The following is a 23,421-nucleotide window of genomic DNA, read 5'->3' on the forward strand; positions in this document are numbered from 1 at the left end:
AATACGAGTTTATGATCTTGATAAACACTACTCAATTGGCAAACTGGTGTTAAAAATTACAATTTTATCCGTTGATAAATCGAGACTCCTTCGAATTCTAGTCGGTTAAATCCAAGACCACTATAAATTTTTCAACCGATCTTTTTGTTTTGCTCGAATGCAATTAAGTTACAGATTTTTTGGTATAAAACTATACAATAGAATTCATACTTTTATATAGAGCTAGCAAAAGTTTACACAACTCGACAACACGACACAAATTGGACATGAAAAAAAGGGTTAGTGTCAAGGGTTTCCAAAACATTTAATTAAATGAATAACACGTTTATTAAATAGGTTGGGTTAGTGTTGAAGCTTCCAAACATGTTTAATTTTGAACACGAATACAAGCACGACACGACACGACACGATTGTCCCCTAGTTAGATATATAAATATACAAAGTAATAATAACTACCAATATAGAGTATTATAAATTTGCGTGACTCCTATACCCAACTAACAAACTAAGATGCTTACCAACTAACCATCATTGTTTTAGGCCAATATAAAAGTGTATAGGTTACCAAATTTACATTAGTTTGTAATACATGAAGTTGCCATCATTTTTATTTTAAGGGCCTATTCTCATTGACTGAACTTAGGGGTGTCCGTTCGGTTTTTGGTTTGGACTTAGTCCAAATTCGATCCAATGCAAAATATAATTCGGTTTTCAAATTTTCAATCCGATCCGATCCAAATTTCTCTCTTGATCCAATCCGATCCAATCCGAATTAAAATTCGATTATTTGGATCCGATCTGAAAATCCGAATTATAATACATTATTTTTTAAGCGCCTAATGCAATTATAAAAATAAAGCTTTACTATAAATAAAAGTCTTCAAATTCATAATTAAAATAAATAGTTCAACGTCAAGTCATTAATTAATTAATACAAAGTTTCTCTAATTTATTTTATGTAGTAGTAAGTATTTGAGCTAAAGTTCAAAATATACAGAAATCATATTTATACAAGCTTAGGGCTTGTTTGGCATCAGTTTTGGTTTTCAGTTTTCTGTTTTTTTTTTTAAACCAAAAACAGGAAACAAGAAAAAGGTGTTTCCACTTTTCTATTGTCAGTTTTTAAAATTATCATAATTTTGATAAGTTTATATAATTTTTGATTCATTATGGGACACATATCATATACTTTTAGAAAACAAAAAACCGAAAAACAGAAAACCACATCAATGCCAAACGAACCCTTAATTTTACAATTCGGTTTTCGGTTTGGATTGGATCCAATTAGGGTCAATCCGATCCAATCCGAAAATCCGAATTTCCAAAAAATCTCATTCCGATCCAATCTGATTAAAAGTTCAGATCCGATCCGAATTGATAATTCGGTTTGGATTGGATTGGATTGGATTTTGGTTTTTATCCAAATTATGGACACCCCTAACTGAACTCAGCTGAACTGAATTTCAACGTAAGAGAACAGGCCCTAACTCATCAATACTCATTCAGATCTGTCATAAGGTCATTGAAAACATTCTCACATCCAACAACATAAGAACGTCATTTTGGTTTGTGATGCAATTCAATCTCATAAATTAAAAAAACAAATCTTAGCCAAAAATAACAATGCAATTTGGTCAAAATCGCTAACGATGTTAGCTATAACAGTTTGATTAAATGTTGGGAAATTCTCTTTGGTGAACTCCAACTTTTCCATTTTCTAAGTGGTAAACATTCTTAAATTTTAGTATCAATGGTAAACCTAAATTATTGATTATCATTGATAAGTGTTATTTCCTTAACTATAGTTAGTTTTTTATTTTTTTAATTATATTGAAATTATTAAAAAAAAAACCCAATCCCTCCCCCAACCCACTGCCCAGCCCCTCCCCCAACCCAGCCCCCTCCCGGTGGCCGGAAAACGCCGCCGACCTCTCCTAGTGCCGGCGACCTCTACCTCCTCCCTTTCCTCCACCTACAACACCTCCATTCTCCCCGTCAGAATTGGCCCCCCTCCCCTCCCGCCACCGCGAAACCCCATGACCAACCCCCATCTCGTCGGCAAATGGTCGGCCGTCTCCCCTATCCCCCGAAAATGGCCGGCCAGCCACTCCTAACCCCAAAAACCACCCCTAACTGGCCCACTCCAACCCCAAAAATCGCCCACTCTCCCTCGAAAATAACCTCTTACCACCATAAAACCCAAACCTGTTTCCCCTACACCACGACCCTCTCCCTGTCGGAATCGGCCCTCCTCCCCTGACCCCCACCCCGATTCGACCCCTATCCCCTTTGCCTCCCCGAAAACCAGCCCCCTAAACCACCTAAAAACTCAAACCCGATTTCTGGGTTTGGTTTAAAAACCCTAAACGAGTTTGGTTTTTTTTTTTGGTGTTTTTGGGTTGGGTTTAGTGTTTCTAGGGCGGCGAACAGTGGTTGGGGGAGGTCGGCGTTTCCAGGGGTTGGGGAGGATGGCACACCGATGAAGGTTGGGCAGCCGGTGCGCCGGCGTGGGTGGTGCAGGGGAGGGGGAGCTGGCAGTGGGCGGGGGGAAGGGTGGTTGATTTTTCTTTTTTTTTTAAAAAAAAAATTTAGTATAATTATTAAATTATTAAAAAAATAATTAAAAACCTAACTATATTTAAATGTTATTGTTAAAAAAATAAAAAAAACCTAACTACAGTTAAATTTTTTATAAAATATAATAATTAATGGCACCACTAATAATTATAAAAAGTTAAAGAGTACCAAAGATAATTTTAAAAAACTTTGTTTACCACTTAGAATTTTATAAAATTGAAGTTTATCAGAGAGAATTTCCCTTAAATGTTTAGGGCACACTCTAACACAAATAGTAATTATTCTAATCATATTTAACGAGGTTAGATATGTTTCGATCTGGGATTAGGGATGACTTACGAGAGGTTTAAAAGCAAATATCCCCCCCCATTCATCTAAAATTTCTATATCCACCACTACCTACTTGCTACCCAGGGAGAGTATGATCTAAATCTTCATCAATTCCACCACTTGAGTAGATATCCATTTCCCATCTATTACGAGCATATAATTTTCTATTATTTGCCACACCCATTTGAACTATTTATTTAGTTATAAAGTATGCATACAAATTAGGTGTGATGTTGTGAATACAAAGTGGGGATTGAAATATTGGATGGACGAGTAGATCCGAAAAAGTTTGAGTTGGATATGAGGTAAGTATGATTTCAAATCCACAACCTATCCACTGTTTATAACGGGTATGACTTTTAATATTCATACCTTTCTTTGTCATATTCATTCCCGCTTCAATCAAATGGATTCGGTGTAGATCCATAAAAATATACGACATCATACTCATACCCGTTTCAATCGGATGGATCGGGCGTAAATCCATGAAAGTATACCCACATGTCTAGCTATCACTACTATCTTGGCTCGTAGAGTCGTAGGATTTGGTGCCCATGAATATCACGAAGTACCAAAATTATGCTAAACTAGTCGAAGAAAAACCAATGCTCTCAAATTGACTGCTCAAACAAACAATGGCTAAACTGCTAAGAACTCTCCCTATCTTCACCCTTCGTCCCAATGTCAAACCTTTCTTCTTCTTCCCCACAACTTCTACTCTTATCCCCCTTTCTCTCTCCTCCCTCAAATTCAATCCTCACCCTTCAATTTCTCACAGAACACTCTGCAATTGTTCTAATGTATCAGCTACCTTACAAGGTACAGAACAGCAAACCCGGGTACCCGACCCGTTTCAACCATCAAAAGATACAAACTTGGAGTGGGTTAATCGGACTGCTTTATGTGGGCATTTGGGTGAGGATGATGTGGGTAAACGGGTCACTCTTTGTGGGTGGGTCGCTCTTCATCGGGTTCATGGTGGAGTCACTTTTGTTAATCTTAGAGATCATTCTGGCATTGTTCAGGTATAATTTATCAAATTTTTATATTTTTGCTTATAAATTTGGTATAATTATGTGATATTATATGATATGTTGATCATGTATATTACCTTGTTATACAAAGAATCATGTTCATTTTTGGAGTATATTTTGTTGTTGTGTTGTATTATTCTGTTGGGTGGTGTGAGGAGTGAATCCCATTTAAGAGAATTATGGTGAATTGCTCTAGTATGTAATTTTAATTGTTGGCTGAATACTGTGTCTTCACCAATTTGAAGTGTGATGCAAGAATTCTCACTTTGAAGGATTTGAATTACATTCTTGTGTTATTAATGCTCTCCTTATTTATCTCTTTTCAAAGAGTTATTTGTTCAACTTAGGCGCGCCTAGTTGAAAGACAATGTTGGTTGTTTAGGCTCGGTTTTCGGTGTTTCAGCCCCTTGTTGGTGGACTTCTTGCCATTTTGGATTTATTGGTAGTTATCTAGAACATTGGTAGTAAGCTTTAGTAATTTTTGTAATAAGATATGTTGTGATAAGTTCCTTGCTGAGTAATGAGTGTGACTGTGTGAGTTATCACACCAAAGCCCATCATCAATAGTTTGGGGCTCAAATTGCACTGTTTACTATATGCTTTTGTTTGTGCAAGAAACTTTCTATTAATTTTCAGCTGGTTTTGTGCTTCAATGAACCAAGGAGGGATTAGGTTTTCTTTCTAAATTCGAGAATTGGTATGCATGCAAATTGATTTTGTTTTCCTTATTTTAAAACGAGGGTTATCTTGAAAGGAATGCTTTTGATGCTTTTTGAGCAGATTACAACACTTCCCAATGATTTCCCTGAGGCACATTCTTTGGTGAACAATGTGAGGCTCGAATATGTGATTGCTGTTGAAGGAGTAGTGCGTTTAAGACCGGGTGAAGCTGCTAATAAAAAGATGAAAACTGGAATGGTGGAGGTATGTTTATGCTGTTTGTGACTTTGTTAATAAACTTGTGCCTGAAGCTGTGATCCTCTTAAAACAAATGGTGTAATGAAAATTGCAATCCCTCAAAAATAAAATAAAGCCCTCACTCCTCACTCGCCAGTTTGTCTGTTTCTTGAAAGGCTTTAACTTTGGTTAACATTTGAATGGGAATGACGTCTAGCAGATATTGGAACATTGTTGACTATGGAAAGTGATCAATGGGTACTTGTGCTCTCATATGTACACGTAGAACACAATGCACTATTTTGGTTCTAATTACTTTATTTTTTATACTCTTCATTTGAATGTCACAAGTTGTTTATCTTGCCAACTTCAACATGCCAATTCATGTCCTCAATGGCACTATTGTTATTTGCAGGTTGCTGCAGAGCATGTCAAAGTTTTAAATTCTGTGAAGGCCAAATTGCCCTTTTTGGTTACTACTTCAGATGATGTGAAAGACTCTGTGAAGGAGGATATACGTTTAAGGTAGCTCTTTATGATTTGATATTACTTTGATAGGATATTGTGGTGGATGTAAAGGTCTTATTAGAGTCGGGATCTGTGATTTTACCAAGCTACTTTATTTTAGTTGGCTGTTTGCTTTGGCAATTTTAATGCCGGAGAAGTAAACATTGATTCTTGCTGAATGTCAATTTTGAATGTCTACTTGCTATATATATATATATTTTTTTTTTATATATTCCTGTGAGTTTTATGGCTCATACCTATTTGGACCTTGTATTGCAAGGTTAAGTTTGTTACACCAAAACAGATACGAAGTATGTAGTTATATACCATATTGTAGTTGTTCTAGTGAAGGTGAAATTATTTACTGCTCATTGCACATTTCACTTCCCTTCTGTATGCATGACAATAATTAAATAATGTACAATTTGGATATGGTTGTCTTGTTCAGAAATACTGGGCAGAGCCTGTGTAAATTGGATGCTGAGATGTTCTGAACCCAACGATGTGTCTTCTGTACAGGACCTACCCCAGCCATCCCTCTCCTAACCATTAGAAAAGTAAACCACAGATCACTGAAATTTGACTTAAAGATAGTGTTGGTATTGTAACCTCCTTAGGATATATGTCAAAGGAAGCTGCATGTGGTCTGATAGCAGTTTTTTCCAGGGTGTGTCAATAGAGGGAAAAAAATAGGAAAGTGGGAAGTGATAATTATTATGGTCTCTAGGGTCCTCTAATACCGCAGGATGATAAAAAAAACATATTTTAATGAGTGATGTTGGATGGCTCAGATGTCTCTCTATTCAAGTATACAGATGTGTGGGATCCCTATAAGTTATTTTAGGGTGGTATGAGCTCACTCGTGATTCAAGACAGCCCTTGATTTTTGAAGATGAGAAATCCAGACATAATAAACATTTAGCCTCTTCCTCAGTTATAATCAAGATGATCAATTCACTGATATCTTATGTTTTTCTAGATACCGGTGCTTAGATTTGCGTCGACCTCAAATGAATTCAAACATACTTTTGCGGCATAGAGTGATGAAACTCATACGAAGATACCTGGAAGATGCACTTGGCTTCGTGGAGGTGCGTGCTTGCTGTCATTATTCATATCATTGGCTGTATCTTGCATTGTTAATTATCACTGATGTTTACCTTATTTATCGGGCAGATTGAGACTCCAATGCTTTCTAGGTCTACCCCAGAGGGAGCTCGAGATTATTTAGTGCCTTCAAGAGTTCAGGTATTGGCCTATTGTTTTTCTACTCTTTTTCACTTTTTGGTTATCAGATATATTCTCTTGGACTAGTTTAAGACTATGATGTATTAACTACTTGTCAACTGTGACCTAGAACTGTTTGATAACATGCAATGTATTTGTAGAATTCTTGGCTCATCTGAAGTCAAAATTTGAGATGATGAGATCCTATGAATTTTTGTAACATTTCTCATTGTAGATGTTCTACATTCCAAATAGGGGAGGACAAAGCCACCTATCAACATATCACATACCCCTCGAGTAACATAGTAATATTAGTATGAACATGTGTATATGCTCTTGCGATATGTCCAATGGGAGAATACGAAATTATCTGATATGAAAGTATATATATATATCTAGTTGAGCAATTTATATCCTGTTCTTCAGTTACACATTATATCTGGTACCGCTTATACTCACCCATATGCGTATATGAAGCCAGGAATGTTTTATGCCTTGCCTCAAAGTCCTCAGTTATTCAAGCAAATGCTAATGGTTTCAGGCTTTGACAGATATTATCAAGTAGCAAGGTAATACAGTTCTTAACTGCAGATCTTTACTTGTGTTGTTGTGATTGTGTTGAACAGTAGACTTTGTGTCTCTGGTTGATGTTTTTAACTGTTTCCATCTGTTACAAATTCTAGTATTTTGCATATCCTTTCCTCTCTCCTAAAAAAGTAAAAGAAACATATATTGCAAAGGGAGGTCATACTGAACTAGAAAGTAGAATTTTACTGAATAAGACATAATTTGAACTAATTTAGGAGATTCTTTCTGGATTCTCTTGCAGATGCTTTCGGGATGAGGATCTGAGAGCTGACAGGCAGCCTGAGTTCACCCAACTAGATATGGAACTGGCATTTACTCCTTTGGAAGAGATGCTAAAGCTAAATGAAGATTTGATTAGGAAGGTCTGTATGTTGATAGAAATATTAATAGTTCTAAAGGCTAATATCTGAAGCAAGTATTAAGAAATTGAAGACGAAGTAATACAATTAATGTGCACAATTCCATGCTTTCATTGTAAATGAATTGCAGTATCATCTTAATCTGTTCAAACCAATAAATTGCTCTCTCTCTCTCTCTTTCCTCACTTTCTACTAAACAGTCATAATAACGTCTGCTCATGCTAAACTCTCATATGTTAGATTCGGAATGCTGTAATTGTCAAGTAGTTTAGGAGTTATTTTTAGGAATATGGGAAAATTGATTATGCTAGAAATGCTGGGTGTATTGTCTTTCAAACTCTCTGTTCATAGGCAGAGTGGAATATTTCATGTTCTCTTCATGTCTAAGTTGGTTTATGCTCAAAATGTTTAACTCTCAAATTTTCTCAAGGTGTCATGTAGCAAGTACAAAGCTTGTAAAGTTGCAAATCTTCTTGAAATTGGAAGATGGTGCTTTTGCCTTTGTTAACGTGTAGTATTTGTTTGTGCGAAACCTATTTGTAATTGCATTTAAGATATTTCTTTGTTGCTTCTTTTGTTTTACTAGATTGCTTTAATTTTTAATTTCATTTGGGGGGTGGGGGTGGGGTGTTTAGGGGGGATAGTGGATTTTGATCCCTTGGATGTGAATTATATTTGGCCATGTCTTGCAAATTGTGCTCATCAACAATAATGGAAGATTTCATTTTTAATGCTTTATGATCTGATTGTTTCTTGAAGGTTAAAGCTTCCTAGGACATTTGACTGAGCTATTGTTGTCTTCAGGTTTTCCGGGAGATCCAAGGTATTGAGCTTCCCAACCCTTTCCCCAGGCTTACTTATGCTGAAGCAATGAACCGATATGGAACAGACAGACCAGATCTTCGTTTTGGTCTTGAGCTAAGAGATGTAAGATTTTTTACTCCATTAGAATTATACTGTTGGTCATCCACAGATATACTGTTCACTTTACTGTAAGTTAGTTGCAACACATTGATTAAGTTGAAGTTTTTTCTTAATGTAGGTCTCTGATGTATTTTCTGGGTCTACATTCAAAGTTTTCGAAGATGCATTGGTTAGTGGAGGTGTGATAAAGGCGTTATGTGTACCCGCAGCTGCAAGTGTTTATTCTAATACAGCACTGAAGAAGGGTGATATCTATAAGGAAGCATTCAAATCTGGGGCTAAAGGTTTGCCATTCCTAAAGGTCACAAGTGATGGTACGTTCATATATGTTTTTATCATTAGTTTACATATTAAAACGTTAAGGATTCAGAATATCTTCACTCTTCAGACTTAAATTTTTGTGGTTCTTCAGGGGAGCTTGAAGGAATTCCTGCTTTAGCTTCAAGTTTGAATCAACAAAATAAAGAAAAACTATTGAGCCTCTGCTCTGCTCAATCTGGTGACCTTATCTTGTTTGCTGTGGGTATGGAGAAGTCTGTGAACAAAACTCTTGATCGACTAAGGTTACATGTGGCACATGAACTGGGTATGGCTGACCATGTAAGTTTCGCGTGTTTTTTATTCATTATGATTGAGTTTGTGACGTCCATCTATATCAGTTTGTCACTTGCCTTTTCTCTCCGCCTCAGTCCAAGCATTCAATTCTTTGGGTGACTGATTTCCCGATGTTTGAGTGGAACGATGATGAACAGAGGCTTGAGGTTCGTTTGCAGTATCATATTTATCTCTCTTCTATTCTGCTCATAATAATGATGGTCTTTCTTTGTAATGATACAAATTGCACTATGGTCATACAAAATTACATACTTTTTTTTTGACAAGTTCCTGATATTTTGGCGAGGGCTTCCATTCCATGTTCTTCATTTGGCATTTGATTAACTTTTTTAATTTCTGGCAGTTACATTAAAAGCTTCAACAGTTGTCACATTGTTCATATGATCATTATACATTCAGTTAGAAGGTTCTTGGTGTAGTTGCATAATTTTTGCGGAGTATTTCATAACTGCTATCCTGTGTCCTGGATTCTAGCTGTTTCCTGTAAAAAATTTATATTCATAATGTAACTGTATGGGAATGCTAAACATTGGGAGGATTTTGGGAATGCTAAACATTGGGAGGATTTTGGGGTATGTTCCCAAAGAATAACTAAGTGTGACAACTAGCATTAATTCAAGGGGTCCTGCTGAGTGAAATTCCTACTATTCCATTATCACGGTTCACTCACTCACTCGCCACCTTTTTCCTTCTAATCCCTGTTGTAATTTAGAATAAAAAAAAAAAAAAATTAAAATATGTTATAGACTAATTCGGAAATGTAATTTAGACAAGAAAATGTAAACTAAGGCTGAATGCTTGAGTACTTGATTGATTGAAGATTGAATTACAAGGGATAAACATAACTTGAGGTTATGAATCTCATAATAGCTTTAGGCCACAACTCTCATGTGTTTACTCTCAATTTTCTGGATACCCTTCTAATGGGACTTACTACCTTACATATACTCAAGCTAAAGAGATGCATGTGATTTACTAAGCTAAGAACGGAAATTTTCTTCTAATGACATTGTTAAAGCAACTTGGTTTCTTTCCCTGAACTCTCTTAATTAACTTTGTCCTGGAGCTTCTTGTCCCTGATTATCTTTGACCCTTGCTGCCCCTGTTTTGCGCGCCTTGAGTACACCAAAAGTGGTGGTTGACTTGGCTCTTTGACCTGGTTGACCCACTCCATTACATCACTCCCCCCTTTGAGTTTCACCTTGTCCTCAAGGTGGAAGGAAGGAAAACGCAAACTGACTGCCTCGAACTCTTCCCATGTGGCTTCATAATCGGGCAACCCTTTCCATGTGAGCAGTACTTCCAGCACCAGCACCGAGTTCTTTTTGACCAGGCGCACATTGAGGAGCCCAGCTGGTTCAACCATCAATTCTAGGTTGGGGGATAGCTGCTGCGGAATGGTGGGCTGACTTGGGAGGCTGCCAAGTGCTCTCTTCAACTGTGAGATATGAAACACTGGGTGTATTTTGCAATCACTGGGTAATTTCAATTTGTAAGCGACCCTGCCAATTTGCTCTATTACCTCACAGGGCCCGTAGAATCTTGCAGCCAATTTCTCAAAAGGTCTTCTAGCGAGAGACTTCTGTCTATACGATTGCAGCTTGAGGAATACCCGCTCCCCAACTTCGAATTTTTCCTCCCTTCTCAGTTTATCCGCGTTAACCTTCATCACTTGCTGGGCACGGTTCAAATTCATCCGTAACTCTTCTAAGATCCCATCTCTCTCTTGCAAGCCCTCCTCAAGACTGCTGACCATGGTTTGGCCCGCACCCAAACGCCACAGCTTCGGAGGATCACGACCGTACACCACCTTAAATGGTGTCATCTTGGTCGAGGTATGCGGCGAGGTGTTGTAGGAATATTCCGCCCAAGGTAGCCAGCGAGCCCAATTTCGCGGTTGTTCAGCGATGAAGCATCTCAGGTATGTCTCGAGGCTTTTGTTTACCACCTCGGTCTGCCCGTCGGTTTGTGGGTGGTAGGCCGTGCTTCGCCGTAGATGTGTTCCTTGCAACCTGAAAAGTTCCCTCCAAAAGATACTCATAAAAACTCTATCACGGTCAGAAACAATTGATGTCGGAAACCCATGGAGGCGAACTACCTCCCTCACAAAGGCGTCGGAGGCGAACTACCTCCCTCACAAAGGCGTCGGCCACTTTGAGGGCGTTGAAAGGGTGCCTCAGCCCAATAAAGTGGGCGTACTTCGAGAGTCGATCCACCACTACTAGCACCGAGTTTACCCCACGAGACAAAGGCAACCCTTCCACGAAATCCATGGAAATATCCTCCCACACGGCCTCGGGAATTGAGAGGGGTTGAAGCAACCCGAGAGGACTCTTGGTGATGGCCTTGTTCCTCTGACACACATCACATTCTCGCACAAACCTTCCGACATCTTTCTGCATGCCTGCCAGAACCAGTCGGCGGCGAGCCGGAGATATGATTTTATCTCGCCGTCGTGGCCACTCGTAGGGGTGCTGTGGTATTCCTTCAGTAGCAGGGGAATGTACTTCGAGGAAGAAGGCAGAACTACTCTGTTCTTATAAAATAATCTGGACCCTTCTAAGTGGTAGCCTTTTGGGCCCTCTTGTCTTTCCTTCAAGCCCACTACAATCTGGCCCAAACCCTTGTCCACAAAGCAAGAGTGGATCATCGACCCAAATTCTAACACATCCTCCTCCTTCTTTCCTTCGAGCCTTTTCAGTGAGGATGTCAACCGAGCTTCACCTTTACGGGATAGTGCATCGGCCACCCTATTCGCGGCGCCAGGTTTGTAATTGATGGTAAAATCGAACCCCACCAATTTTCTCAACCACTGTTGGTATTCCCCTCCAACCTCCCTTTGCTCCGCGAGATACCGCAAGCTCTGTTGATCGCTTCGAATTTCAAAATGGCGACCGAGCAAGTAATGGTGCCACCTAGTCACTGCCAAAGCAATTGCCACTAATTCTTTTTCGTAAACGGACCTCCCTCTAGCCCGGATTCCCAGCATCTTACTGTAAAAAGCAACCGGTCGACCATTTTGCATCAAAACCGCACCGAGACCGAACCCGGAAGCGTCGGTTTCAACTACAAAAACCTCGCTGAAATTTGGAACTGCCAACACCGGGGCGGTGGTAATCGCCGTCTTTAACTTTTGGAAGGCTGCCGTAGCTTCTTCCGACCACCCGAAACAATCCTTCTTCAGTTGGGCGGAAAGAGGGTTGGCTATGTGAGCATAACGGGATATGAATTTCCGGTAGTAACCGGTTAACCCCAAAAAACCCCGTAGCTCTCTTAGATTCCGTGGTGTTTCCCACTCAAGAATGCATCGAATTTTTTCTTTATCCATGGCGACCCCTTGCTCGGAAATGACGTGCCCCAAATATGCAATCTCCCTCTTGCCAAATTCACACTTTTTAAAATTGGCATATAATTGATTTTCCATTAAATTTTGCAAAACCAATTTCAAATGACGCTTATGCTCCTCCTCGGCTTTACTATACACCAAAATATCGTCAAAGAAAACAAGCACGAATTTCCTCAAGTAAGGCCGGAAGACTTCATTCATGAGTGATTGGAAGGTCGCCGGGGCATTAGTGAGCCCAAATGGCATGACCAAAAACTCATAATGGCCCTCGTGGGTTCGGAACGCCGTTTTATGAGTATCTTCCGGCTTGACCTGAATTTGATGATAGCCCGATTTTAAATCGAGCTTGGAAAAAATCGTTGCCCCATGCAACTCATCTAATAACTCCTCAATTACCGGAATCGGATATTTATCCGGAACCTTTCTTTGTTGAGCGCTCGGTAATCGACACAAAATCGCCAAGACCCATCTTTTTTCTTGACTAGCAAAACCGGACTTGAAAACGGGCTTGATGAAGGCTTGATGATGCCGGACTCGAGCATTTCCCGCATGAACCTCTCGATCTCATCTTTCTGAATCTGGGGATATCTATAAGGCCGAACACTAATTGGGTTGGCCCCATCCCTTAGCACAATAGAGTGCTCATGGCCTTTACTTGGGGGTAGCCCGTTGGGCATTAGAAAAACCCCTTGAAACTGGCCCAATATTTCCTCCAAGAAGACTGGTGGGCCGGCTGGGATTGGGCCCAACTTCTCTTCCTCTAACCTGTTGTACTAAACCCAATACCCCTTTTTCTCCTTCTTTAACACCTTCACCATGGCCTTGAGTGAAATTTGTGATTTTTCAAGGGTCGGGTCTCCGGTGAGGGTTACCGGAACTCCACCCATGGTGAATTTCATGACATGGGTCCGCCAATTAGTAACCACAGTCCCCAACTTCTCAAGCCATTGGACTCCTAAAATCACCTCGGCACTACCTAATGTGAGTGGGAAAAAATCTTCGGTTATGGAGAGTCCCCCTTGTAGCTCCACCTTGACTCCTTTACAAACACCCCTTCCCCGAATGGTGTCCCCGTTTCCTAGGGATACGGAAAACTCCCCGCCTTGAGTATCGGGGATAGCAACTTGCTCTACCACCGAGACCGATAAGAAATTATATGTTGCCCCCGGGTCAACCATAACTACTACTTCTTGCCCTTTAACTACACCCCTCATCTTCATGGTTTTTGGGTTGTGAATCCCGATCACCGAACACAAGGACATCGTTCCAACGTCCTCCGAAGGAAGGTCATTTTCCGTCTCCGGTTCCTCATCCTCCAACTCGCCTTCCCCTTCCGCCACGATCAACACACTAAGCTCCTTCCTCTTACAACGGTGGCCCACACCCCACCTCTCATCACACCTAAAACACAACCCCTTCGCTCTCCTTTCCGCCAATTCTCCATCGGTCAAACGCCTTGTACTACCCGTAGAATTCTGACTTGGGCCTCGATATGTCCGGCCTATGTTCACGGAGCCATGAGACTCTGGGGCCTTGGGCCACGATTTGGGCGGCCCACTGCTGCTGGGAACCCATATGAAGCTATTAACCCTCCTTTGCTCACACTTGGGCTACTGTGATTTGGGCTAGAATTCGTTGGCCCAACAGCCAAGCCCCCCTTCCAATTACTAAGAGGCTTCTTACCTTGCTGGACACGATTTTTTTCCTCAATTCTTCCAGCCATTATCATGGCTTTTTCAAGGGTGAGAGGGTTAAGGAGTCTTAACTCGGTTTTGACCTCTCTACTCAGCACATTTATGAACTGCCCGAGCATCAGACTTTCCGGCACATCCTCTAGTGGCGCCGCCATCTCAATGAACCTTCGCCGGTACTCCGCCACGGTCCCCGAGCCCTCTTGTGACACCGCCGGCCATTGTTCGTGAAGCGTTCTCGAATGCGAGGGTCGAAACTCGTTCAATACCCGTTGTTTGAGATCCGGCCACCCGTAGAACGACCGCCGCTTCTGCTCCCATTGAAACCACTTTAAGGCGGCCCCATCCATCGCGACCACTGCGGCTTCCATCTTCTCCTTCTCCGTTAGTTTGTAAAATTCAAAGTACATCTCGGCCCTAGCCGTCCAGTTATCCGGTTCCACCCCGGCGAAAAGGGGCATTTCCAATTTCCGGTGTTTCTAGTGGCCATAGCCACCGCCACCACCTCCTCCGCCGCCCTCATCGGCACTTCTCCAGTCGCCGCCGCGCCATCCACTATTGTCGGGAGGGTGCCACCCAGGGTCGTCGTATGGCCTCCCCGGTGACATTCGCACCCCCTCCAACTCGGGTTGAGTGCTGTTATCCCCTATTAAGGGCGGACCCAACGGCTGGGGTGTCGGTTGCGGTTGGCGAGGTTGTGCCGCCGCCTTCTCCACCTGTTCCTGCAACTTCGTGATCTTGGCGCGGTCGATTGCGGCCCGGGTGTCCACCGTGACCCGGAAATGGTCAAGGCGGTCATCCATTTTCTCGACGGTGGTTTTCAATAATTCCTCCGTCTTCTTCCGCTCTTCTGCTATGTTCCGTCTCTCCTCCTCCATGGCCACCTTAACCGCCGCTGTCACTGCCCGTGATATGTTGTCGTCGGGAGTTTGCAATTTCTCAACAAGCGTTGCCAACTGAGTTTTCAGGTCAGCCAGCGTACCCTCCATGACATCCATCCTCTGTGAAAGATTTTCCTCCATTTTTTTTATTTAATTTTTTTTTTTTAATTCAGGGTACGGGGTGGTGGTTCCCGGTCGCCGGCGGCCGCAGGACCACCGCTCTGATACCAAGTTGTTATAGACTAATTCGGAAATGTAATTTAGACAAGAAAATGTAAACTAAGGCTGAATGCTTGAGTACTTGATTGATTGAAGATTGAATTACAAGGGATAAACATAACTTGAGGTTATGAATCTCATAGTAGCTTTAGGCCACAACTCTCATGTGTTTACTCTCAATTTTCTGGATACCCTTCTAATGGGACTTACTACCTTACATATACTCAAGCTAAAGAGATACATGTGATTTACTAAGCTAAGAACGGAAATTTTCTTCTAATGACATTGTTAAAGCAACTTGGTTTCTTTCCCTGAACTCTCTTAATTAACTTTGTCCTGGAGCTTCTTGTCCCTGATTATCTTTGACCCTTGCTGCCCCTGTTTTGCGCGCCTTGAGTACACCAAAAGTGGTGGTTGACTTCGGCTCTTTGACCCGGTTGACCCACTCCATTACAAAATAAATCGTCATGCCTAAGTAATCACAAAAAAGGGGGGGGGGGTATTCTTCTATCCAGTTTGAGTAAACTGGGTACAACACCATTTCACTCTGGTAGTACCTTTGCTGTTGATTGTCTGGTATGAGAGGAGAGGAAAGAACCACCTACTATCTTACTAGTCTTTTTGTGCTCCATGGTATTTCAGATGCATATGTTCTCATGAATGTACTGTTTGCAGGCTTTGCATCATCCATTTACTGCTCCAAACCCTGAAGACATGGAGGATTTATCCTCTGCCCGAGCTTTGGCATATGACATGGTTTACAATGGAGTAGAGGTGCACTTTCTTTTCTATCATTACATACTTTCTGATATCTTTACCATTGATAGGATTTTTTTCTCCAATTTTTCAGATTGGTGGAGGAAGTTTAAGAATATACAAGCGGGAGGTGCAAGAAAAGGTTCTGGAAATTGTAGGCATATCATCAGAACAAGTAAGCAGCATTGCTATTACATTGGATTTAACTATCTTTAAAGGACATCCAGCGGTGAATCCCTTTTTTTTTTTTTCCCCAATACTTTGTGGATGCTCCTTTTGTTCTGAGATTCGATCATGATATCTACTTTAGATCAGTTTAAAAGACTTCCTTTAGGTTTTGATACTGTTGTCACAGGAGCCTTTAGAAGTATATAATAGTTTCATCATCATTATCTTTCTGTTCTACAATGACAAGATTAATCCTTTAAAGCTGTTCCATTGTGAACTGTGCTTGTGGTCTGCTTCCTTTATAGAAATAGTTCTGCAACACCCATAATTATAATGTAAACTGGGAATAACATCACGAAATACAAATATGGAAGTATGTAACCAATTAGCAACTCTTCATGGTTTACAAGGAGTGTTGTTATTATCAGATTCTTTCAAAAGGAAAGATTCGAAATCAACAATTGAAAAAGTACTTGAATGTGGTCAATTAAATTATGACTACACTATTCTGATGTTTCTAATTTAGTAGATATTATATGGGAACTCAGCATGAGTTTGTTGATACATCCAACTAAATCTTTTTATACCTAGTTTTTCCTTTGTAAATGGGCTAGTCTCTTTTATTTGATTCCAAAATTCTGTATGCAAGTAAATTTTTTTCAATAACAGTCACATTTTCTTGTGATTTAAAGTAATAATATCAAGGACTGTATCAATTTTCTCATGATCCACAGGCTGAAGCAAAATTTGGCTATCTTTTGGAGGCTTTTGACATGGGCGCTCCTCCACATGGTTTGTATAATTTCCTCAAAATTATGTAGATTCAACTCTTGTTTTAACAGTACAAAGGCTAAATTCTGTGTTTGCCCTCCTATGAATTGCGTCTTGCTGGTTATTTGTTTTCTTCAAAGTACTTTATGAATATCTTGTTTTAAGTGCAGGAGGCATAGCCTATGGCCTGGATAGGCTAGTGATGCTGTTGGCTGGAGCAAATTCTATCAGAGATGTGATTGCTTTTCCTAAGACCTCCACTGCTCAGTGTGCCCTAACGCGAGCGCCTTCTGAAGTAGATCCTCAGCAGCTCAAAGACCTTGTCATTTCAACATAGTGCTATAGTAACTAGTACCCTGTTCAATTTTGTTCGTGATGAGGGAGCACATACATTTTATAGTATGCAAACCAATGCGGTAGCTGGATCTCGTATGGTGGTGCACTAGCAAATTCTTTACCAAGGTTTATACAATTATACCTGGTGATAAGAGGGAGAGAGAAAGTATCCTGACCTAGAATTGTTTTTCAAAAATTTTACTGTTTAATTTGTTCTACGTATTTTTCTTCTCTTCCCCTATTTCCTTTCGTGGCAGAGAAAGGCTGGCCTTAAAACCAGTTTGGACAACAAGTATTTGTGATCAATCGGTCTTAGAAGAATATTTGAGGTCAAACGTACGGTGAAGGTTTTTCGAAATTTCAATATAGTTTACTTGTATATGTTCATAGATTTAGGTCGGATTGTTAAGACTTTGCAGCAGTCATGTAGATTTTTTATGTACATTAACATTCAAGCATATTATACTTTTTTTTTAATAACCTAGAATGGCTGATAAAGTTGGCATGTAATATTGGTCAAGTATTGTTGGTGTCATACAGTGACACACTAAGGTACTAGTCAGTCTTTAGAACTATACTGATGCGCGGTACAATGCCACAACAATATGCAGCAAATTGAATCAAAACACATATACATTGCCTCGTAATAAAAAGAATTGTTTTAGCTATACAAAATCCAAAGATATAATCTGTACATACAAAACTCCAAGGAGCACCTGGAAGCGGGAAAAACGCAGACACAATACCAAGTACTAACCAAGCAATTGCCTTACAAATACACGTGTGGGTGAGCTCCCAAAAAAACAGGGAGATAAGGTAAATTCTATAAAGTTCCTGGTGACAATCTTACTAATTCTAGCATCACATGGATGATGAGTACTCACAATCGTATTACAAACTTTACAACTGGACATGGAAGGGAGAGCACAAGAGAGGAGAAGCCCTAAAATGCTTGATCAATACAGTAGGCATATGACATTAGCTTCGAGTTGCAAGATGATGAGAACAATTAATCCGAGAACACATTAATCAATCCCCAAGCTTGAGTAAGGTTCAAATCCAACCTGAAAACCAAGGCCAGTGAGCAAAGGCAGAGAATATCTTTTTCACAAACTATACCAAAATTAAACAAAAAATAGAAAAAAAAATATAGAAAGATTGTTTTTTGTATCAATCATTGCAGCATGTACAGGCAACAGAAAAATTTACAAACAATTAGCAATCTTCATGGTGGATTCATAAATTGTCCAAGACAGTACATCAGTACCAGCCTTGAGGTATACTTAATACACGACACCATATTGATCAGTTGATCACAAAAAAATAAGTGAATATATTGTGCTACTGTTGCTATAATGAGACATATACAACAATTTACACAGTAATTTACTGAAATATACTACTCACTGAACAGTCATCATGTACGCGCCAAATGGTCTCGCCCAAAAGGTTTGCAACTGACAATATCGTAAGCTGAGGGAAGTAATTTTTCTCCAAGACAGGAATTGTATTTGTGATTATTACTTCTTGAAACAAACCACTGGATAACCTCTCAATTGCAGGGGGGCTGCACACGTGAAATCAACAAAGATTTATAAGGACTCAATCAAGAACTCAAAACCCGGATCGTTGGTCACAGGAGGCAGTACCCATTTCAAATAAAATAAAATATATAAATACATAAATACCACATATAAGCAACATAGATTAATCCATCAAAAACAAGTTGTAATTCCTGTCAAAGGTTTTACATATAAAGTAAATAAGCTATGTGCCAATGCATTTACCTGAAGACAGCATGTGTACTACATGCATAGACTTCCCTTGCTCCTTCTTGGTGCAAGAGGGCTGCTCCTTTGGAAATCGTACCTATAAGCACATCAAGAGGAAAATATCAATTCCAAACTCTAATGCAATATCTATCATTGACGTGGCAGAGATCTAAGTAAATTTGAGTAGGCGAGGTCAGTCTACATAAGACTCAATAAGAGAGTGCCAACAGAAAAACAAATAATGCAACATCTTCGCTTACCAAGATCTAAGAAATTAGGATTACAAGAAACAGAAGAACTAACCAGCTGTGTCTATCATATCATCCACCATAACAGCCACTTTTCCCTTAACATCACCGATCAAATTCATTACCTGCAAATCTTTCAGAATATTATGAGGGGCAATAGTAGATGCATTATACAGAGTCAACAGAACTACAGAAGTAGAACGTGACTGCATCGTTACTATTCATTATTCCATTAAAGTAATTAAGCTACTACTCCCTCCGTTTTTAAATACTTGCTCTATTTCTCCATACGTGGAGTTTTAGGAGAAATTGGAGAAAGTAATAAAATATAGAAGTAGCGGGGTAGTTGAGAAAATAAAAAATTGTAAAAAGCAAAAGTAGTTGAAGAATGGGAGGAGAGAGAGTATTATGTTTGGTCCACTAAGTGTGAGAAATGAATTAAATATTGTAAAAGCTTTCCAAAAAAGGAAATAGAGCAAGTATTTAAAAACGGCCAGAAAAGGAAAGTGGAGCAAGTATTTAAAAACGGAGGGAGTAGTTATTATCATAACTCCAACTGCAAATTGATCACAGGCTTTCTAGTTGTACCAATAAAGCAAATCAATCAACTTAGCCCAAGACCAACAATATGGAAGTACTGAAATTTCCACCTCTTAATTCCCCTTTCACAAAAACAGATACTTTTTTCCCACGGTTCAGATGAAGAAATAATTGCCACAAAGATTTACCTCGGCAACATTGTGCCCATGGCGCCTCTTATCCACTATGGCAAGTGGTGCATCAGATAACTTCTTTGCAAAAGCACGAGCTCTGGAGACTCCACCAACATCTGGTGAAACGACAACTAAATCATCCGAGCATATGGTCTTGCTTGCCAGGTAATCAAGAATCACAGGCTGGTAGAGCACAAATAGAGAGGCAATTAGTGTTTATAATGTTTTCTTGACAAATTTTCTATTGGAATTGTTTCTCCCTAATTTTTTTAGAGCATTAAATCTGCGATTCATTCATTTATTGTAAATCTTATATCCCTACATCCTATTATTAACTTCCCAATGTCATATAGGGCAACCCAACCACCCCCCTTCGCGCACGCACACACACATAGGGAAAAAAATAAAATAAAAACAACAACAGCACCTTTCCCTCTCTCAATTCCAATATAACTATTTTATCAAGATCCACTACAAAGTTTTTCATTCTACTTGTAACAAATTTTCTTAAGCTACACCGCCCTCGGGTGGAAAGTTAAAATTAAGATGAATTATTATCTTTCAAATAATTAATAAAGTAATTTGGTATCTGCCATTTTACTAAACAGCTGATCTCTAACAAACTATTAGACCAATTTACATACACCACACTTCACTCCTATAGCACAGAAAGGGAAAAAGAAGAAGATACTCAAAGATGCACACACATCTTACCTGACCATATACATGATCTACCGGTATATCAAAATAGCCCATTGACTGCCCAGAATGAAGATCACAAGCAAGAACTCGATTGGCACCTGCTTCTGTTATCAGGTTGGCGACAAGTTTGGCTGCTATTGATTCACGTCCTTGAGTCTGAATTAGAGAAAGTAGAAATGTAATGTAATGCAAGCAGAAATAAAGAATTGTAGACATGTAATGTAATGCAACAGTATCATGGGAAGTCATTCTTGAACATCTAATAGCTTGGATTAGATCGAGGCTCAAGAAAGCAGTTTTTTCCTAAAAATGTTAATCAGGTCAAATAGGACTGAAATTTGAAGTATCATGATTAGCAGTACTTCGATAATAATCCCATAAGAACAAGAATTGTAGCATAGATCAGGAGCTCATTGTGAGAACAGTAATTTTGAGATGAGCAGGACATAGACCACAGTTACAAATATCTAATCTTAACATTACAGGGAAAAAATTGGACCCTTATATTCATTGTCAAATATGAAATGATGATAAGAACTGCCCTTTTTCCAGAAGGTTAACTAGGTTTATGAACCTCTAAGTCCAATAAACAAGGATGTATTTCTAACCAGAGTAGGCAACTTACCTTTCGATCAGCTCTAGCATACCCAAAATAAGGTATAACTGCAGTGATATTCTTGGCTGATGCTCTTCGGCAAGCATCAATCATTATCAAAAGTTCCATAAGATTCTCATTAGCAGGTGGACATGTGGGTTGAACAAGAAAGACATCACAACCTCTGACACTCTCTTGCAACTGAACATAAATCTCACCATCAGCAAAACGTTTAATTTTTATTTTCCCAAGCTGGAGACCCATGTAACATGCAATTTCCTGTTGAGCACAACAGTCTGTCGTCAAGATTTTGCTTCAAAATCATAAAATATGGAAACAAAATGATATATAGAAGGCAGCTGAGTACACATATATAAAACAAAAGGAAGAAAAGGGCATTCTGTTCATAACAGTGTAGATTCTGTTAGACCTACTGAGACTAATTTGGCAAAGAAAAACACAAATCCTAGAATAGATGGGGAGAGGGGTTTATATGTATGCAGCCTAACCCTCGAGCAATCCTGACTAGTAGACTAGCCCTTTACAGTTAAGGGAATCAAAACATAAGTTGTTCTTGGAAACGAATACCTATATCATTCTCCTTGGTAGACCAGTGTAGATTAGTGTGTTTTGCTTTACATTACAAAATTTCATTAAACACATGTTAGCGTAATTTTTTGAATAACATCTTGACAAAGAACTTCCAGTCAACCAAAACAAAGCCAAATAATCCAAAGTTCTATAAAATCTTAATTCATTATTAATCACATGTATCCTTAAATCAGATTTTCACCATACGCAAGTCTGCTACCCAAGCCTTTAAACTCCCCAACTTGAACAAATGAGAGCAAAAATCTAAAACTAAAGCATACTCAATCCATTTGGTTATAAAGATTGGCACAACTATATTCGATCCAACAACACACTTACAGATCAAGAAATCAAACAAATTGACCCCCTCAATTGGAAAATCAAAATCTTTAGACTTGAACAATAGCAATTGATGAAAATCAAAGTTCGACTAAGCAATTATACTCGCTCAGTTCAACTTTATGAGTAACTTTTTGAATATATGCTTTTAATCGTATCAACTACCATTAAACTATATAAGCTATGAATAATCAAACATTAATCCTAATCATCTTATAGACCACAGAAATTTTAATAAGAGATATTATATAGTAGGAAAAGGGAGTATTACATACACAAACCAAATATTCATTCAACATCATTAGCAGTCTAATTTAAGAAATAAACCCAAAACCAATTCATAAAACCCAAATATTAATTCAGCATCATCATTCTTGAATTAAGCTATAAGGGAAATGTAACCAAATTACCTGAGCAAGAGCAGGATTCGCGGTACCGGAGAAAATCCGAAGCCGGGTATCATTCCGATTGAAAGCACTGTCCAAATTGGTCGAAGCCAAAAAAGAAGGGTATGATTGCTGCTCCACTCCAGAAGTACGGGAATGGAGGGAAGAAGAGGGTTTTCCATTCTCCACCACTCTCAATTGCTCAGCCAAATCACATTTCTGCAAACAACAATCAAAACCCAGAAATTAAATTACAGATAAATTCAAGAAAGTACAAGAAATGATTCAAAAATGGAAAGAAATGAAGAATTACAATGGGGTTTCGAGCTGGGAATTTGGGAGAAGATGAAGTGAAGAAGGGTATTGAAGGGGTTTGTGGGAGAGGGAGGAAAGAAGAGGAAGTTGTAGGACATGGGCACCTTAGTAAAGACGCCATTGTTGTGTTTAGAGAGAGAAAGAAGAGAGAGAAAGGAGAGAGGAGTAGGGTTTAACGTGGGAAAAAATGAAGTAAATTATTTTCTGCGACTTTGGATTGGGAGGTATACTTAAAAAAAAATGGTAAGAGGCAAATCTTTGATTGTTATCCTAATTGAAATTATCCTAAAGTGGATAGAACAAAGTTGTTGTCCTTGATTGGTTTAGGAGAGAAATTTCAGTATTTTTGTCTTGATTAAATTGAATGTTTATCAAGTGACAATTTTGTAATGAAAATAATTTTATAAGTGTGTTGGAGTCAAAAAAATTATTATTAATTTTCGCTCAATGGAAAGATATTCATTAAGGGTTTGTTCACATTTACTTAATTTCACTTCAGTTCAGTTCAGCTCCAATCAGTTCAGTTCAGTTCAG

General features: G+C 39.2%; 2 protein-coding genes across 2 annotated transcripts; one reads left to right on the forward strand and one right to left on the reverse strand.

Moving 5' to 3' along the window:
• The first annotated feature begins 3,441 nt into the window (after window positions 1–3,441).
• Window positions 3,442–17,759, forward strand: LOC110720442 (aspartate--tRNA ligase, chloroplastic/mitochondrial-like). The gene is made up of 15 exons (XM_021899474.1): window positions 3,442–3,932; window positions 4,722–4,865; window positions 5,254–5,363; window positions 6,325–6,436; window positions 6,522–6,593; window positions 7,050–7,141; window positions 7,402–7,522; window positions 8,324–8,446; window positions 8,562–8,757; window positions 8,856–9,043; window positions 9,133–9,204; window positions 15,871–15,969; window positions 16,046–16,126; window positions 16,854–16,911; window positions 17,061–17,759. The coding sequence occupies exons 1-15, from the start codon at window positions 3,543–3,545 to the stop codon at window positions 17,225–17,227; spliced, it is 2,025 nt and encodes a 674-aa protein (XP_021755166.1). The 5' UTR covers window positions 3,442–3,542; the 3' UTR covers window positions 17,228–17,759.
• Window positions 17,760–17,841: 82 nt separating this feature from the next.
• On the reverse strand, window positions 17,842–23,109 carry LOC110720443 (ribose-phosphate pyrophosphokinase 1-like). The gene is made up of 9 exons (XM_021899476.1): window positions 22,886–23,109; window positions 22,597–22,791; window positions 21,287–21,535; window positions 20,674–20,817; window positions 19,975–20,142; window positions 19,302–19,371; window positions 19,014–19,095; window positions 18,634–18,793; window positions 17,842–18,290 (listed from the first exon to the last, which is right to left on the reverse strand). The coding sequence occupies exons 1-9, from the start codon at window positions 23,006–23,008 to the stop codon at window positions 18,252–18,254; spliced, it is 1,230 nt and encodes a 409-aa protein (XP_021755168.1). The 5' UTR covers window positions 23,009–23,109; the 3' UTR covers window positions 17,842–18,251.
• Between the last annotated feature and the right edge of the window lie 312 nt (window positions 23,110–23,421).

Source organism: Chenopodium quinoa, unplaced genomic scaffold, assembly GCF_001683475.1.
Source record: "Chenopodium quinoa cultivar QQ74 unplaced genomic scaffold, ASM168347v1, whole genome shotgun sequence".
Lineage (NCBI taxonomy): Eukaryota > Viridiplantae > Streptophyta > Magnoliopsida > Caryophyllales > Amaranthaceae > Chenopodium > Chenopodium quinoa.

What these genes read in the sequence shown, in the direction of transcription:
- LOC110720443 (XM_021899476.1), bottom strand. Translation starts at nt 23,008, where the DNA reads ATGGCGTCTTTACTAAGGTGCCCATGTCCTACAACTTCCTCTTCTTTC. An exon ending in TGATATGATAGACACAGCTG is followed by an intron (nt 19,096 to 19,301) that starts GTTAGTTCTTCT and finishes ATGTGCTTATAG; the next exon opens with GTACGATTTCCAAAGGAGCA. An exon ending in GCGTACATGATGACTGTTCA is followed by an intron (nt 18,291 to 18,633) that starts GTGAGTAGTATA and finishes CTTGGTTTTCAG; the next exon opens with GTTGGATTTGAACCTTACTC.
- LOC110720442 (XM_021899474.1), top strand. Translation starts at nt 3,543, where the DNA reads ATGGCTAAACTGCTAAGAACTCTCCCTATCTTCACCCTTCGTCCCAAT. An exon ending in AAGGAGGATATACGTTTAAG is followed by an intron (nt 5,364 to 6,324) that starts GTAGCTCTTTAT and finishes ATGTTTTTCTAG; the next exon opens with ATACCGGTGCTTAGATTTGC. An exon ending in TAGGCATATCATCAGAACAA is followed by an intron (nt 16,127 to 16,853) that starts GTAAGCAGCATT and finishes CATGATCCACAG; the next exon opens with GCTGAAGCAAAATTTGGCTA.